This window comes from Eptatretus burgeri, chromosome 3, assembly GCF_056783735.1.
Source record: "Eptatretus burgeri isolate ZD-2024b chromosome 3, Ebu_testis_v1, whole genome shotgun sequence".
Classification (NCBI taxonomy): domain Eukaryota; kingdom Metazoa; phylum Chordata; class Myxini; order Myxiniformes; family Myxinidae; genus Eptatretus; species Eptatretus burgeri.
The window spans coordinates 142486009-142503088 of record NC_140963.1 but is presented as its reverse complement, the minus strand read 5'-3'; the positions used below and the strand labels follow the sequence as shown (position 1 = coordinate 142503088).

The 17080-nt window shown below is 42.6% G+C and overlaps 1 protein-coding gene across 1 annotated transcript; it reads right to left on the bottom strand.

The window, feature by feature from the left end:
* Positions 1 to 6249: 6249 nt before the first annotated feature.
* Positions 6250 to 9635, bottom strand: LOC147031183 (homeobox protein Hox-D8-like). Its single transcript, XM_085876048.1, has 2 exons — positions 9161 to 9635; positions 6250 to 7106 (listed from the first exon to the last, which is right to left on the bottom strand). Exons 1-2 carry the CDS (start codon positions 9633 to 9635, stop codon positions 6814 to 6816), a joined length of 768 nt encoding a protein of 255 aa, XP_085732174.1. The 3' UTR covers positions 6250 to 6813.
* Between the last annotated feature and the right edge of the window lie 7445 nt (positions 9636 to 17080).

Here is a 17080-nt window from a genome sequence, read left to right as displayed (position 1 = left end):
TTTAGACAAGATTTAGCTGCAAACACAGAGTTTAGGCATTCAGCCTTTTCATGTGCGGTATCAGCAGTGTAGCCATTTGTGGTAAGGGAGGGGATGCGGGGGGGGGGGTGGGGCATTAACCAGAAACAGATTTGATTAGACGCCACCAGGATTTTGAGGAGGGAGAGAGGTTTGAAAGTTTGGACTTGAGCTTCAAAAGATGTTATTTTCTAGCTCTCGTGAGGGTATATACACACTTGTTCTGAGCTTTATGGAAGGTACTGAGATTACGCTCAGTTGGACGATGACACACAATTCAGAGGGAGGGGAGGAGGCTTTGGGTGCAGGGGGTATGAGGGGAGGCGGATGGTCGGACAATGGACGAGGGGGAAGGTAAGGATGGTTGTTGAAAGAGTATGGGGGATTGCAGAATAACTAGGGGAGGGGGCTGGATGAGGAGGAGAAAAGGCTCTGTGGTGCTGGGGGAGAGGGGGGACAAGAGAGGGGGAAGAAGGCAGGGAAGAAGGACAACTGCCTCACCACAAGCTTCAGTGAACCAAGGGCGGGAGGTAGGGGAGGACAACTGAAGATGAGCGGGGATAAATCTGTGCATGAAGGAGAGCAAGTTTCTTTGAAAGAATTCCCAGGATGAGTTGATGTTGGAGAAAGTAGCGAAAGGAGACCAGTCTATAAGTTTGATCGCTGCTTAGAGACCCTGCCAGTCGGCTTGAGTGAATTGCCAGACTCGATGGCGGTGAGGTGGTTCTCTGATAATAGCCAGAGAGATGTCCACTTTGACAAGGACGTGGCCAGAAGAACCGATTGTCGCGGAGGAAGAACAGCAGATATTGTCAGGGAAATTTGTCAAAATCAGATCCAGAAGAGATGGAGTACCATTGGTTGAGATCCGGGTCGGGAAGTTGACCGATTGAGTCAGTCCGAATGAGTCCCACAAAGCTTTTGCTGAAGCGCCATGACAGGGGAGAGAGGTACCCACACTGAACCAACTGGCGTGATGACAATTGAAGTCACCATATATGAGGAAGAGAGAGTTTGGAGGAGAAGACAGAAGTTGGTCCATGTTTTCCGATGGTGATGTGTAGATGGAGTCATCACTGTTTGGTGGATGGTACAGTACACATATAAACATGAGGTGGGAGTGGAGGGAAGCTGTAGCCAGAGGTATTCCTGGGGGTGTGGGGGAGTGAGGGCAGTCCATGGAGAGTGAGGAATAGAATCTTTGATGAAGAAAGCACCTCCTCCCCCAGGACAAGGCTCAGGTCTGTCATTCCAGAGGAGGGAGTAACCAGGGAGAGATACTTGGGAGTCAGACACGTCTTGGGGAGGAAAGTTTCTGTTCGGCAGATTATGTCTGGTTTGTCAGTGGCGACCTGTATGGAAAGATCTGAAAGGTTTGAGCGAAGGCTCTGGATATTTGAGGTCCACACTGTTAATTCAGAGGGAGAGGAGGAGGCTTTGGGTGCAGGGGGTATGAGGGGAGGCGGATGGTCGGACAATGGACGAGGGGGGAAGGTAAGGATGGTTGTTGAAAGAGTATGGGGGATTGCAGAATAACTAGGGGAGGGGGCCGGATGAGGAGGAGAAAAGGCTCTGTGGTGCTGGGGGAGAGGGGGGACAAGAGAGGGGAAGAAGGCAGTTGAGGATTTGAGGATGTGGAGTGAAGTGATGTAGGTGAGAGGGCAGTTGAAGGAGGAAGCTTTGTGGTTGAGAGGGGGGGCAACTTTGAGAATGGTGAGCGGGGAGAGTTGAGGGAGAAAGGTGAGGGGGGAGTTTTTGAGAGAGGTGAGAGGCAGGCTTGGAGGGAGAAGAGTGTGATGGTTGCTTTGACAGTGAGGGGTGAGACTGTGAGTGGGGTGAGTTAGCACTGAAAATGGAAAAAAAGAATGGTTGATGGAAAGTGAACATTCATAGCAAACTGGGGTTTTTTTAAGTTTTCTGTCAGAGATGCGATTAAACACAATTCTTGAAGGATGCAATGAAGGCGAATTCAGAGAATTGAGAGAAGAAACGCTGCAACAGTTGGATTTTTTAGGCAAGTTATGAAGGAAAGGTAAAATTGAGAGCAGTCTGTTTAAATAGTAGAAGAGTAGTGCATTATGATACAGTAAAGAGTACCACATGTGTGAAAGAGTAAAATGAAGCATTATAAGCGATCGTTTTTATTATTATTATTATTCTTGTTATTGTTTGAGAGAGTTTTCATCAGATTAGGTCATGGAAGTGTTGCAGAAAAAATCGTGAGGTGAATGGTGAAATTGGATCGGGAAACGCAGGGGGTGTAAACAGATCACGTGGTTATGGGAGAAGCACTTGGCTCTGGGAGGTGTATAGTCAAAAGTGAAATTATTTATTTTAAATAAGGATTGCGTAACATTTGGAAAAGGGAAGGTTGAAGTAAAATCGTGGAAGTGTTTGGTGAATTTGGACGGTAAACGCAGTGTGAAGCTGCGGGGTTGGTGAAACGGACCAGGAAGAGTCGAGAGAGACACCTTGTTTCAGGAGGTGTATTGATCGAAAGGATACAAGGAAGAATATTATTTTTTCATGTATTTTTGAAGAACAGGTAAGATTCGGGAATGGAAGGTTGTAGATCGGAAGAAATCATGAAGGTAATGGCGAGAGAGGGTCAGCTCAGCATAATAAAGATGGTGTGCCGGCAGGAGGAAGAAGAAGAGGAAGAAGAGGAAGGAGAAGAAGAAGAAGAGGAAGGAGAAGGAGAAGAAGAAGAAGAAGAAGAAGAAGAGGAAACAGAAGGAGAAGAAGAACGATCGAGACTCGTGAGTGCGCACGGAGGAAGGTAGTTTTATTTTTATATTTGGGGGATTTAAGACAAGAAATAGTGTTTAGTTGGAAGGGATAGGGGACGTTGGAAAAGTGGGGACGATAGATATTGAGGGTAATGGGGAGAAAATACAAATAAACATGATCGTACACCGAGGAGGACGATGGGTAGGCGTCAAGCACCCGGTAAAACAAGGTCGACGAAAACTCACAAAATAGCACGATTTTTGAAACAAAACCGAACTCGGAACACACAGTAACATGTAGATGAGAAAATAAACAGTTAAAACGGGACAGATAACGACCGGAAACTTAACTTTGAGATCGTCAGCAGAGAGCCCTGAAGGAGACCTGCTGACTCTCGAAACCCAGAACCGGAAATCCGACACAATGTAGCTATTCGTGCACTATTACACACATAATGTGGTTATTCATGTACTATTACACACATAATGTGGTTATTCGTGCACTATTACACACATAATGTGGTTATTCGTGCACTATTACACACATAATGTGGTTATTCGTGTGCTATTACATACACAATGTGGTTATTCATGTATTATTACACACACAATGTGATTATTCTTGTACTATTACATACATAATGTGGTTATTCATGTACGATTACACACATAATGTGGTTATCCGTGTCCTATTACACACAATGTGATTATTCGTGTACTATTACACACAATGTGATTATTTATGTACTATTACACACAATGTGATTATTTGTGTACTATTACACACAATGTAATTATTTGTGTACAATTACAGACAATGTGGTTATCTGTGCGAATGCACACACAATGTGGTTACCTGTGTGGGATTCCACACATAATGTGGTTATCTGTGTGATTTGCACATACATGTGTTTTCAGTGTCCTTTTCCACACATCATGTGGTTATGTGTGCTATTCTGCACATAATATGATTATCTGTGTGCTATTACATACATAATGTGGTTATTTGTATACCATCACACATAATGTGATTATCTGCATGCTATTACACACTTAATGTGGTTATCTGTGTACAATTACACACACAATGTGGTTATCTGTGTACTATTATCCACATAATGTGGTTATCTGTATACCATTACACACATGATGTGGTTATCTATGTGCTATTGCACACATAATGTGGTTGACTGTGTGCGATAACACAAACAATGTGTTTATTCGTGTACTATTGCACACATGATGTGGTTATCTTTGTGCTATTGTGCACACAATGTGGTTATCTCTGTGTTCTTGTGCACACAATGTGGTTCTTCGTGTACTATTACACACACAATGTGGTTATCTCTTTACAATTACACACAAAATGTCGTCTGTGTGCGTTGACACACACAATGAGGTTACCTGTGAGCTATTCCACACACAATGTGGTTATCTGTGTACTGTTACACACACAATGTGGTTATACATGTGCTATTACACACAATGTGGTTATACATGTACGATTATACACATAATGTGGTTATACATGTGCGATGACGCACAATGTGATTACACGTGTGCTTTTACACACAATGTGGTTACACGTGTGCTTTTACACACAATGTGATTATCTGTGTGCTGTTGTACACACTATGCGGTTATCTGTGTGCTGTTACCCACACAATGTTATCTGTGTACTATTACACACACAATGTGGTTATCTGTGTACTATTACACACACAATGTGGTAATCAGTGTACTATTACACACACAATGTGGTTATCTGTGTACTATTATCCACATAATGTGATTATCTGTATACCATTACACACATGATGTGGTTATCTATGTGCTCTTGCACACACAATGTGGTTATCTATATGCTATTGCACACACAATGTGGTTGAATGTGTGTGATAACACACACACACAATGTGTTAATTCGTGTACTATGACACACATGATGTGGTTATCTCTGTGTTCTTGTGCACACAATGTGGTTCTTCGTGTACTATTACACACACAATGTGGTTATCTCTTTACAATTACACACATAATGTCATCTGTGTGCGTTGACACACACAATGTGGTTATCTGTGAGCTATTACACACACAATGTGGTTATCTGTGTACTGTTACACACACAATGTGGTTATACATGTGCTATTACACACAATGTGGTTATACATGTACAATTACACACACACAATATGGTTATACATGTACTATTACACACAATGTGGTTATGCATGTGCTTTTACACACAATGTGATTATCTGTGTGCTGTTATACAAACAATGTGGTTATCTGTGTGCTGTTACACACACACAATGTGGTTATGTGTGCTGTTACACACACACAATGTGGTTATCTGTGTGCTGTTACACACACACAATGTGGTTATCTGTGTGCTGTTACACACACAATGTGGTTATCTGTGTGCTATTACACACACAATGTGGTTATCTGTGTGCTGTTACACACACAATGTGGTTATATATGTGCTATTACACACACAATGTGGTTATACATGTGCTATTACACACAGTGTGGTTATACATGTGCTATTACACACAATGTGGTTATACATGTGCTATTACACACAATGTGGTTATACATGTGCTATTGCACACACAATGTGGTTATACATGTGCTATTACACACATAATGTGGTTATACATGTGCTATTACACACATAATGTGGTTATACATGTGCTATTACACACAATGTGGTTATACATGTGCTATTACACACAATGTGGTTATACATGTGCCATTACACACAATGTGGTTATACATGTGCTATTACACAATGTGGTTATACATGTGCTATTACACACAATGTGGTTATACATGTGCCATTACACACAATGTGGTTATACATGTGCCATTACACAAACAATGTGTTTATATATGTGCCATTACACACAATGTGGTTATACATGTGCTATTACACACAATGTGGTTATACATGTGCTATTACACACAATGTGGTTATACATGTGCTATTACACACAATGTGGTTATACATGTGCTATTACACACAATGTGGTTATACATGTGCTATTACACACAATGTGGTTATACATGTGCTATTACACACAATGTGGTTATACATGTGCCATTACACACAATGTGGTTATACATGTGCTATTACACAAACAATGTGGTTATACATGTGCCATTACACACAATGTGGTTATACATGTGCCATTACACACAATGTGGTTATACATGTGCTATTACACACAATGTGGTTATACATGTGCCATTACACACAATGTGGTTATACATGTGCCATTACACACAATGTGGTTATACATGTGCCATTACACACAATGTGGTTATACATGTGCTATTACACAAACAATGTTGATTTTAAACGCTCCTCAGGTGTCTGCATTGTAAACGTTAAAGGAACGTTACCTGGTGAATGTTTCGCTGTGCACGTTTCGTGCCCTGTGCACATCACGCCACGTTTGGCCATTGCCAGTGAAAAACCTTTATCCGAAGCCATTGATGACGAGTAAATTGTAACACTTTTATTCACAACTTAATCGAAACCGACATCATTTATTCGCAACATCAACAATACGAGAAACATCACAGGCAGTTCATGTTGTTGGACTTTCCGTTGATTGAAACCGGTACAATAAATAGGAAAGCTTTACACACATGAGAAAGGACAAATAAATGTTACAAGTGTACGTCACAAATCATTAAAACTCTCTTTGTTGTCGCTATGCAGAACAGGTAATTTATATGAGCACATTTGCATTGGCTTCACCATAACATACGGAGCATATACAGTAAAGACGAGCGCGGGAACCGCACGTTGGAAACTTGGTCGGGGATGCAAACAGAAGCGCACGTTCAAAACATTGAGCGGTGAAGTATGCAAGTATTCCGATTGGCACAAACCGAAACCACTTATAAATTACTATTATACGGTGACATGTTCACGCGATAATCATGCCTCGTTACAAACTACTAAGTGCTCGCGAGGTCGCTCCGGCAGAGTCAGCGCGTGCTCGGAGTCCTCGCGCCTCGTCCGCCCGACGCGGGAGGCCTGAACTCGCGGGGCCTATTCCGAAGGCCCGTCCGGCTGCAGCTTCTCCTGCGCTTCCGTGGAGCATTTGTTGCTGCTTTCCTCGATTGCCTCCTTCGTGGCCGGAAACGAGTCTTTGTTGTTCTCTTTCTTCCATTTCATGCGCCGGTTCTGGAACCAGATCTTCACCTGGCGTTCCGTGAGGCCGAGCGCGTGCGACACCTCGATGCGTCTCTTCCGCGTCAGGTACGGGTTGAACAGGAATTCCTTCTCCAGCTCGAGCGTCTGGAAGCGCGAGTACGTCTGCCGTCCTCTGCGCCTTCCGGGTCCTGCGGAAGCACGGACGCACGTGTTCCCTCGTGTACCAGACGAGGTGCACACAGACACGCGACGGCACTTTGCTCGACGTGTGGGGACGCACAGCAAGGAGCGTTACTCAATCTCTACCTTTACGGCATGGCGGGATGCACAGCACGGAGCGTTACTCAATCACTACCTTGACGGCGTGTCTGGGCATGGACAGCACAGACAGGACGGACATGGAGTGTTACTCAATCGCTACCTTTACGGCGCGTTGGGACACAGCACAGACCATTACTTAATCACGACCTTTCCGACGCATTGCGACGTACAGCACGGAGCGTCACGAAATCGCTACCTTTACGGCGTGTCGGTACGCACAGCACGGACAGTTAATCGTTACCTTTATGGCGTGTCGGGACGCACAGCACGGACAGTTAATCGTTACCTTTACGGCGTGTCGGGACGCACAGCACGGACAGTTAATCGTTACCTTTACGGCCTGTCGGGACGCACAGCATAGACACTTAATCGCTACCTTTACAGCGTGTCAGGACGCACAGCACGGACAGTTAATCGCTACATTTACGGCGTGTCGGGACACACAGCACGGACAGTTAATCGCTACCTTTACGGCATGTTGAGACGCATAGCATGGAGAGGTTAATCGCTACCTTTACAGCGTGTCAGGAAGCACAGCACGGACAGTTACACAATCGCCAACTTTACGGCATGTTGGGATGCACAGCACGGAGAGTTACTCAATCGCCACCTTTACGGCATGACGGGACGCACAGCACGGACAGTTACTCAATTGCCACCTTTATGGCGTGTCGGGATGCACAGCACGGAGAGGTTAATCGCTACCTTTACGGCGTGTCAGGAAGCACAGCACGGACAGTTACTCAATCGCCACCGTTACGGCATGTCAGGAAGCACAGCACGGACAGTTACTCAAATCGCCACCTTTATGGCATGTAGTGACGCACAGCATGGACAGTTACTCAATTGCCACCTTTACGGCGTGTCGGGATGCACAGCACGGGGAGGTCAATCGCCACCTTTACGGCGTGTCAGGAAGCGCAGCACGGACAGTTACTCAAGTGCCACCTTTACGGCATGTCGGGACGCACAGCACGGAGAGTTACTCAATCTCCACCTTTACGGCATGTCGGGACACACAGCACGGACAGTTACTCAATCACCACGTTTACGGCGTGTCGGGATGCACAGCACGGACAGTTACTCAATCGCCACCTTTACGGCATGTCGAGATGCACAGCACGGACAGTTACTCAATCGCCACCTTTACGGCATGTTGGGACGCACAGCACGGAGAGTTACTCAATCGCCACCTTTACGGCAAGTCTGCACACAGCACGGACAGTTACTCAATCGCCATCTTTACGGCGTGTCGGGACGCACAGCACGGATAGTTATTCAATCGCCACCTTTACGGCATGTTGGGATGCACAGCACGGACAGGTACTCAATCGCCACCTTTACGACATGTGCGTGGAAGCCTGAACTAATTCTAGATAAAATACTACTTGAACCATTTACGTGTCGGCTTTATGTCACGGGAATGGCATTCCATCACGAGGGGGCTTCGCCTACAAAACAAACAAAAGCGTTTTATCCATTGTGACGTCAAAATGCATATTGTGAGCAATTAATTGAAATGGTTCTTCATTATGCACACGCATCACTTCATCGTGTTGAATGAAGATATTATGTACATACAATACCAACTACCCCATGAGAAGGGAGGATTCATTGTCGGTATTGGAGTATAATTGCTGAGTTTTGCCGTGTGTCATGCGTGCAACAGCATGAATTGTGTGCACGTGGAACTTATGCTGGTCCTGCACATGTCCACTCAAATGAGGTATTTATTCATTCCACGATGAGTTTTTCGAATGTCTAATTCTCCTTCCCCACCGTCCAGGCTACAGCCGTGCACCGATTGTGGAACGCACAGCAGGACGCCACTGACACAGCACCGGGACGCGCGTCCGAACAGCGTGCGCGCGGCCCATGAGTGCGAGCGCGGGTCGCGACCCCATGTTCTACCTTCGCTCACCTTGCGGTCTCATCCAAGGAAACATATGCGCCGCCGTGTAACCGAGATGCGAACCTTCGGAATCGTCTCCCAGAGTCCCCACGGAAGATTTAAAGTCGGCGTATTGAACTAAGCCACCCTCTTGCTGACTCGTAAACACCGGCGTTCTCTGCAAGGACTCGTAGCCGTAAAACTTGGGCGCCTCGGCGTGCGTGCACGTTGATACCCCGCACGGACTCTGCGCGTAGCCCGACGCCGCCAGAGCAGAGGGCCCTGCGGACCCGCCGCCCGGGGCTGCCACGGCACCCGCTCCACTGGCATGGTAAAAGTCCGGGACTTGGTTGAGGTGCTGGAAGGCGGGCGCCGTGCCTGCACCGTACACCACTGCCGTGCGACCGCTCATGTCTTGTCCGAATCGGCAGTCGTAGTAGTTGGGACGCAGCGAATCACCGGGCTTGTACTTTGAGAAAAGAGGGTTAACGAAGTACGAGCTCATGGTGAGACCGCTGAGCTCGCAACGTCCGACGGGCACCCCCGTGTTCCACGTACTTGGTGAGGACTAACTAGCTCATGAAGGATCTTCGGGAAGGTACACGCTCTCAGCGGGTCCAGCGCGCCGGTCTCCGGAGCATGCAGAGTGTAGACGGGTCCACAGTCATGACCTACCAAGGTACTCGTGTCCACGTTACGTGTATACCGCCTGTCACAACAGCTGGTGGACTTGTGGTCTCGGCAACGGATTGAATGGAATAGAGCGAAAGAGAAAAGGGCATGGAGAGAGGGATGCCGCGGAGTGATACAGCTGCGCCGAACGGCCAGGCGTAATGAGCCACATCACTCCCAAGCAAGCACATGCGCGCCTTCTCGGAAAGCCCCAGGAAATGGCAGAAAAGGTACCCGAGGATAAATTTAATGAAGATCCTCCGGCAACTGCGATGAAGGAATCGTCAAGGTCGGGTTAAGTCTGCTTCTATCATTTACGTGATGTGGTACCGTGTATAATTAACAGCCATTATCGGCGTAATGTTACATCATGGGGGTGCACAAAGTGAGCGGAAGCTCGTGTACATGCTGCGACATTGCACACGACGATTGCACTTTGCATTTGAACCCATCTTACTTGTTTTCAATGTGCGCTCATGTAACACGACAAGGAAGAACAAATGAGTACTTTGATGGTGATTCAATGGTAGCCCAAGGTTGTTCAAGCGCACTTTGAGCACCTGGGTGCCCAGAACGCGCCTCTGCTTGGCATGTCAGGCCTGCCTTGTACCTACCTGCTGGTCTTTTTCAAGGGACTGAGTCATCTTGCCTGGTGCCCCATTGATTTAGTTTCAATCATTATTATTTTTCTTCGTTGTTAATATTATTATTATTGTTATTATTTCATCACCGGTTCACATTTTAAAATTAGATTTCTGTGCAACCGCTTGAGCGATTGACACAAAACTTTGAACATGCAGAAGTTTCTTTTTGATAAATGTGACATCAGCGGTCACGTGGTATGGCAGCCATATTGGATTAAAGTCAAAACTTTGGACGTCTCTGAAACTGCTCAACAAAATTAATTGAAACTTGTCACGTGTCAGGTACTCGACATGGGGAATAAAGCTTCATCATGATGATGTCATCGGTGAAGTGGTATGGCAGCCTTAATTGCATGTATTGAAATCCTTATCCGATCAATAGGAAAATTATTGAGAGAAGTAAATTGATGACTTCATCGGTCACATGGTATGGCAGCCATATTTATTGAAAAAAAGAAAACCTTTAAACAATAATTAAAAAAAGATTCCTCCAGAACGGCTTACCAGATCGATGTGACACTATATACATTTGATCGTCTAGCTATGGGAAATATAGTTTGAAAATGTAAATGTCAGAGGTCACATTGTCTGGAGACCATATTGGATTTGAACGAAAAAAAACTTTAAATAAACAAGGACAAATGTGTCCAAGAGCAGCGTCCTAAAGGTTTTGTTGGCTAAAAAAAAAAAGAAATAAAAAAACAATGTCACCCGCAGAGTGACCCGTATCTTGCCAAAAGGTGACCACGTGTGACTTCTTTAAGGTCACACTGAGGTGAACAGAGCTGCTATCCACCAGGATCGACTCCTTGAGGAATATCTGCCTACGAGAGATTCCGATGAGAATCGTTCTACAGAGTAACCATGAAAAATATGCGTTTGCCTCATAACGTCACCAAATGACGTCATAATGTCTCAAGCTTGACATATCTAGAAAGTACTCATCGAGGTGTTCAATTTGAGGTATAACACGATATGGTACCTAAGATTTCAAAATTTGACCTTGGGGTCAAAAACTTTCGACGTCCAGTGCTAAGCATGAAGGTCAAGGCCGATCGCCACCAAAAATTAATCAGCTGAGCGCCAGACCATGAACTATATTCCCATGAAGTTTGAAGACGATCCGATCAAAATTACTCAAAAAATAAGGGTTTCGTCGACTCCCCTGATTTGCGACAAAATGACCTTGACCTTTGACCTTGATCTTCAAAATTTGTGCACTGAAAGGGACCTCTATAGGCCTCTGATATGCGAAGTTACAAAAATTTCCAATGATAACTGTGCTCTGCAGAATTTTTTATACGTGATTACAGACAAAAAAAAAAAACATACAAGCTGACTAACATATCTTGCAAAAACTTCGTTTTGGCAAGATAACAACAACAACTTCCGATATTTTGTCACGCGCCTTGATTAAGCCAATAGCGAGACCAGTCATAGTGTATTTACGTATTTACGAAATACCGTGTATTTACAAAATAAATAATGTATTTACGAAATTACAATATATTAAATGGAATAATCTTTAAATAGTAACGTGAACTTTTCGAAACTTTAAAGCAAATGTCCGAATATATTTAAAAGTTCATGATAGACGCTCTCAAAAGGCACCCTCAATGTGAGGATGTGTACAAGTGCTTAGTATTTAAGGAGATCCAGATCGTGTATATAAAGGAGCCGGGTCCTAATATAAAGGTTTTGTCTTCACAAGAAGAAGAACAAGAAGAAGAACAAGAACGCCGAGCTCGCTTAGAGCAGCGTTCGCAACACGAGACGCTGCTAAAAATAAAAGAAACTCACAAACCACTGAACCAATGGTTCTGAAAATAAGTATATCAGTGATTACCCTGGGGATAACAGGGTGATAACTGAAATGTTATTGGTCACATGGTCTGGCAGCCATATTGGATTGAAAGACGACCTTAAAAAAATCCTTCTCTTGTACCGCTTAATTGATCGATGCAAAATTTCATGTATATGATCAATGAGCCATGGGGAATATAGGTTGAAAATTTCAACATCATCGGTCATGCAGTCTGGCAGCCATGTTGGATTGAAGGTAAATCTTTTTATAAATCTTTAAAAATCCCCTCTCAAACCGCTCAACTAAGAGATGCGAAAGTTCATCTGTGTGGTCGACTATCCATGAGGAATAGAGTTTCAAAATTAAAACTGTCACAGGTTACGTGGGCTGGCAGCCATGTTGGACAGATAAATAAACCTTAAATGATCAATTTGAAATTTTAAATATGTGATCGACGACCCAAGAAGAAAACAAGTTTAATACCAATGATGTTATGGGTCACGGATCCAATCAAAGGACGGCGATTCAGGCCCCAGCATAACTGCTCGCACTTATATAACACGCGTTTAGTTATTGTTATTATTATTATGAGTGTAATAATTATTGCGGTTTAGTTCCCCCCGTGGGGATCTCATCCCTGGATATTCTGCAATAGGTAGTTTTATGGTGGTTTTGTCCTTATTCGTGGACATCGTGCAATGGATAGTTATTTCTATTGCGGTTTAGTCATCAGGGGGATTGGACTTAATCCCCGCACATCCTGTGATGTTTCTATTGGAGTGTAGTCCTCCCTTGTCAGAACTCCATCCATGTACATCCACATGGAGATTCTTCATGGAGGGTGGGACGGGGTTGTAGTAACCACATGGGAACTAAAACTGTGGACATCCTGGTGATCCTTTCCATGATATGGTTGACTCCTTACGAGGAGTTGATGTCTGTATATCCTATTTGTCCTTTTATTGCCGTTTGCTTTTACTGTGGTTTAGTCCCCTTCTCCACAGACCTCTCGCTCTTGCTGTGCTTATTCAAACAAAGCAATACTTTCAATGTGAAGAGTCGGTAATGCCAATCAATCCACGATGTTCATAAAGACAACCAACAAGCACACCTTGCACCGCATTCAAACACACCGTATAGGTGCACTGCTGGAGAGTTTGCACGTGCAGCATCTCCCCCAAGGAATAACAGTCCCGGTTTGGAAAAATTCCCATTCCTCAATTTACTTTCTTTGTTTTGTTATTCATGCAAAAACTCAACTGTATTTATTTTTCTTGTCTGGGAATTAATCTTACACCCAATGTTCCCAACACCTCTTCAACAATGTAGGATTATACACACGTTATGAAAAGGGATTACAATCATACAGTGTTAGATAAAGGGATTACAATCATAGTGTTATTTCAAGGGATTACAACCATACAGTGTTATAGAAAGGGATCACAATCATACAGTGTTAAAAAAGGGATCACAATCATACAGTGTTATTTCAAGGGACTACAATCGTACAGCGTTGTATAAAGGGATTACAATCTTAGTGTTATTTCAAGGGATTACAATCATAAAGTTATATCAAGGGATTACAATCATAGTTATATCAAGGGATTACAATCATACAGCGTTATATGAAGGGATTACAATCATACAGTGTTATATAATGGGATCACAATCATACGGTGTTATATAAAGGGATTACAATCATACAGTGTTGCATAAAGGAATTACAATCATACAGTGTTATTTGGAGGGATTCAATCATACAATGTTATTTAAAGGGATTACAATCATACAATGTTATTTAAAGGGATTACAACCATACGGTGTTATGTAAAGGGATTACAATCATACAGTGTTAAATAAAGGAATTGCAATCATTCATTGTTATATAAAGGGATTACAACCATTCATTGTTATATATATTGATTACAATCATACAGTGTTATATAAAGTGAGTACAATAATACAGTGTTGTATAAAGTGATTACAATCATACAGTGTTATATAAAGTGAGTACAATCGTAGTGTTATGGAAAGTGATTACAATTATACAGTGTTGCATAAAGTGATTACAATCATACAGTGTTATATAAAGGGATTACAATCATACAGTGTTGCATAAAGTGATTACAATCATACATTGTTATATAAAGGGATTACAATCATAGTGTTATATCAAGGGATTACAATCATACAGTGTTGTATGAAGGTATTACAATCATTCAGTGTTGAATAAAGGAATTGCAACCATACATTTTTATATAAAGGGATTACAATCATACAGTGTTAAAGGGATTACAATCATAGTGTTATATAAAGTGATTACAATCATACAGTGTTATCTAAAGGGATTACAATTATAGTGTTATATAAAGGAATTGCAATCATACATTGTTATATGAAGGGATTACAACCATAGTGTTATATGAAGGGATTCCAACCATAGTGTTATATGAAGGGATTACAATCATACAGTGTTAAATAAAGGAATAGCAATCATCATGTTATATAAAGGGATAACAATCATACAGTGTTATATAAAGGGATTACAATCATCATGTTATATAAAGGGATTACAATCATCATGTTATATGAAGGGATTACAATCATACAGTGTTATAAAAAGGGATTACAATCATACAGTTATATAAAGGGATTACAATGATACAGTGATATTTCAAGGGATGACAATCACACAGTGTTATAAAAGGGGATTGACAACCATACAGTGTTGCATAAAGGGATTAAAATCATACAGTGTCATTTAAAGGGATTATGACCATACAGTGTTATATAAAGGGATTACAATCATGCAGTGTTATATAAAGGGATTACAATCATAGTGTTATTTCAAGGGATGACAATCACGCAGTGTTATAAAAGGGGATGACAACCATACAGTGTTACATAAAGGGATTACAATAATACAATGTTATTTAAAGGGATCACAAGCATGGTGTTATACAAAGGGATTACAATCATAGTGTTATACAAAGGGATTACAATAATACAGTGTTATATGAATGAAACATGGGATTGCAAGTGTGATTTGAAGGAAACTTTGTTGTAAGAATAATATTATTAGTTCAGTGAAGGGTTGATATTTTGTTATATTTATTATTTATTAACAGGATCTGACCTTCGATTTGTCGTTATCGTAAAAACCTCGATATATATATATATATATATATTTATATATATATATGTATATATATATATATATATATATATATATATATATATATTTATATACATATATATATCTATATATATATATGTATATGTATATATGCATATGTATATATATATATATATATATATATATATATATATATGTATATATATATATATATATATATATATATATATATATATATATATATATATATATATATATATATATATATGTATATATCTATTTATATATATATATATATATATATATATATATATATATATATATATATATATATATATATATATATAAATTTATATTTATATTCATATATCTCTCCCTCTCTCTCGCACGTGAACATGTCTGCGTGATTGTAATTTTATTTTCAGATAATAAAACGTTATCGTTAAATACTGCATCGGTGACTTGATGGCTGTTAAAGCTCCATCACTCCTTCACTGGTCTTTTTATGGTTCATTTTTGTCACGAGACAATAAATTTGTAACGTCACAGCAGATTATGTTCAACAAAACCCCAAATTGATGTCCGGTGTCCGCCGATATGGAATTAAGTTTTTTTTTTTTTCCTGATTACAAATGTCTCGTGTATTTACAACACAAAATGCTTATTTCGGCTTTGTTTGAACACAGGAAGTTGCGATGTGTTCATCGGGATTCGAACCGCTTGCGTCCGCCGACATGAACAAATACCTGCGAGTGAAAGAGCTCACGGCCCATTTTACCCGAAAGAGATCCTGTGTGTCGCGGATCCCTGCCTGGATCGAAAACGCCGTTCTTGCCGTCACCACGGGGGATCGGTGGGGGGGGGGCATTCACGAAAAATGGTTCCCACCGAGGGTTCCTATTGGCTGCAGCGATCACGTGGCCCCACGAGACGCGCTTCACACGGCCTCGTGCTGCCACCTTCCGGCGAGCCTGCGTCACTGCGGACGTCGCCCCGAGCGCTCTGGTTATTTACGGGAGGGTGTGGGGACGCGATGTTGTGCACCGCATCTCCAGAACAAAGGCTGTGGTATCTCCCCGAAATAAAAGCCATAAAGACTTTAGTGCTTCGCCTTCCGGCGAGATTGCAGCGTCCTGGCTTTCCCTGGGCCCCCGCTTTGTCTCGGCTTGCCAGGGTTCCCCGCGATGGTCGTGTCATAAACCCATTAACCCTCAGACGTCTGGAGGTTTTACTACCCCATCACGCTTCCCTGAGGCCTCGGCCAAAACACATCGATATTCCCCCGTTGGCCCACCGTGGGTCCGAGTCTTGCAGCAAAGACACGACGACGGCATGCAACCCGTACAACAACATTTAACAACAACAACAGTTTCTCTTCTCGTGCGACATCATTGCCGCGTTAAACGTGCCATTAAAGAGAAAAAGTACGCGAATCTATGACGTATTGGATGTTTTGTGACGTTTGCACGATGGTCGATCCATGATCGGATACCTTCGAGTACTTTGACCATTTCCTCGTGTTCACCCTTCGTCGTTGTGGTTTAAACGTCGGTGCGACCCGGCCAGGACAAGGCGGGTGATTCATTCAAACAAACGATCTCGAGCTCGTTCGCTCTGTCCGTGAAAAGAACGAATGACGTCATAATGGGCAAATCGATATCGGTGTCCGTGGCGATGTACGAGCGAGTGTTTTT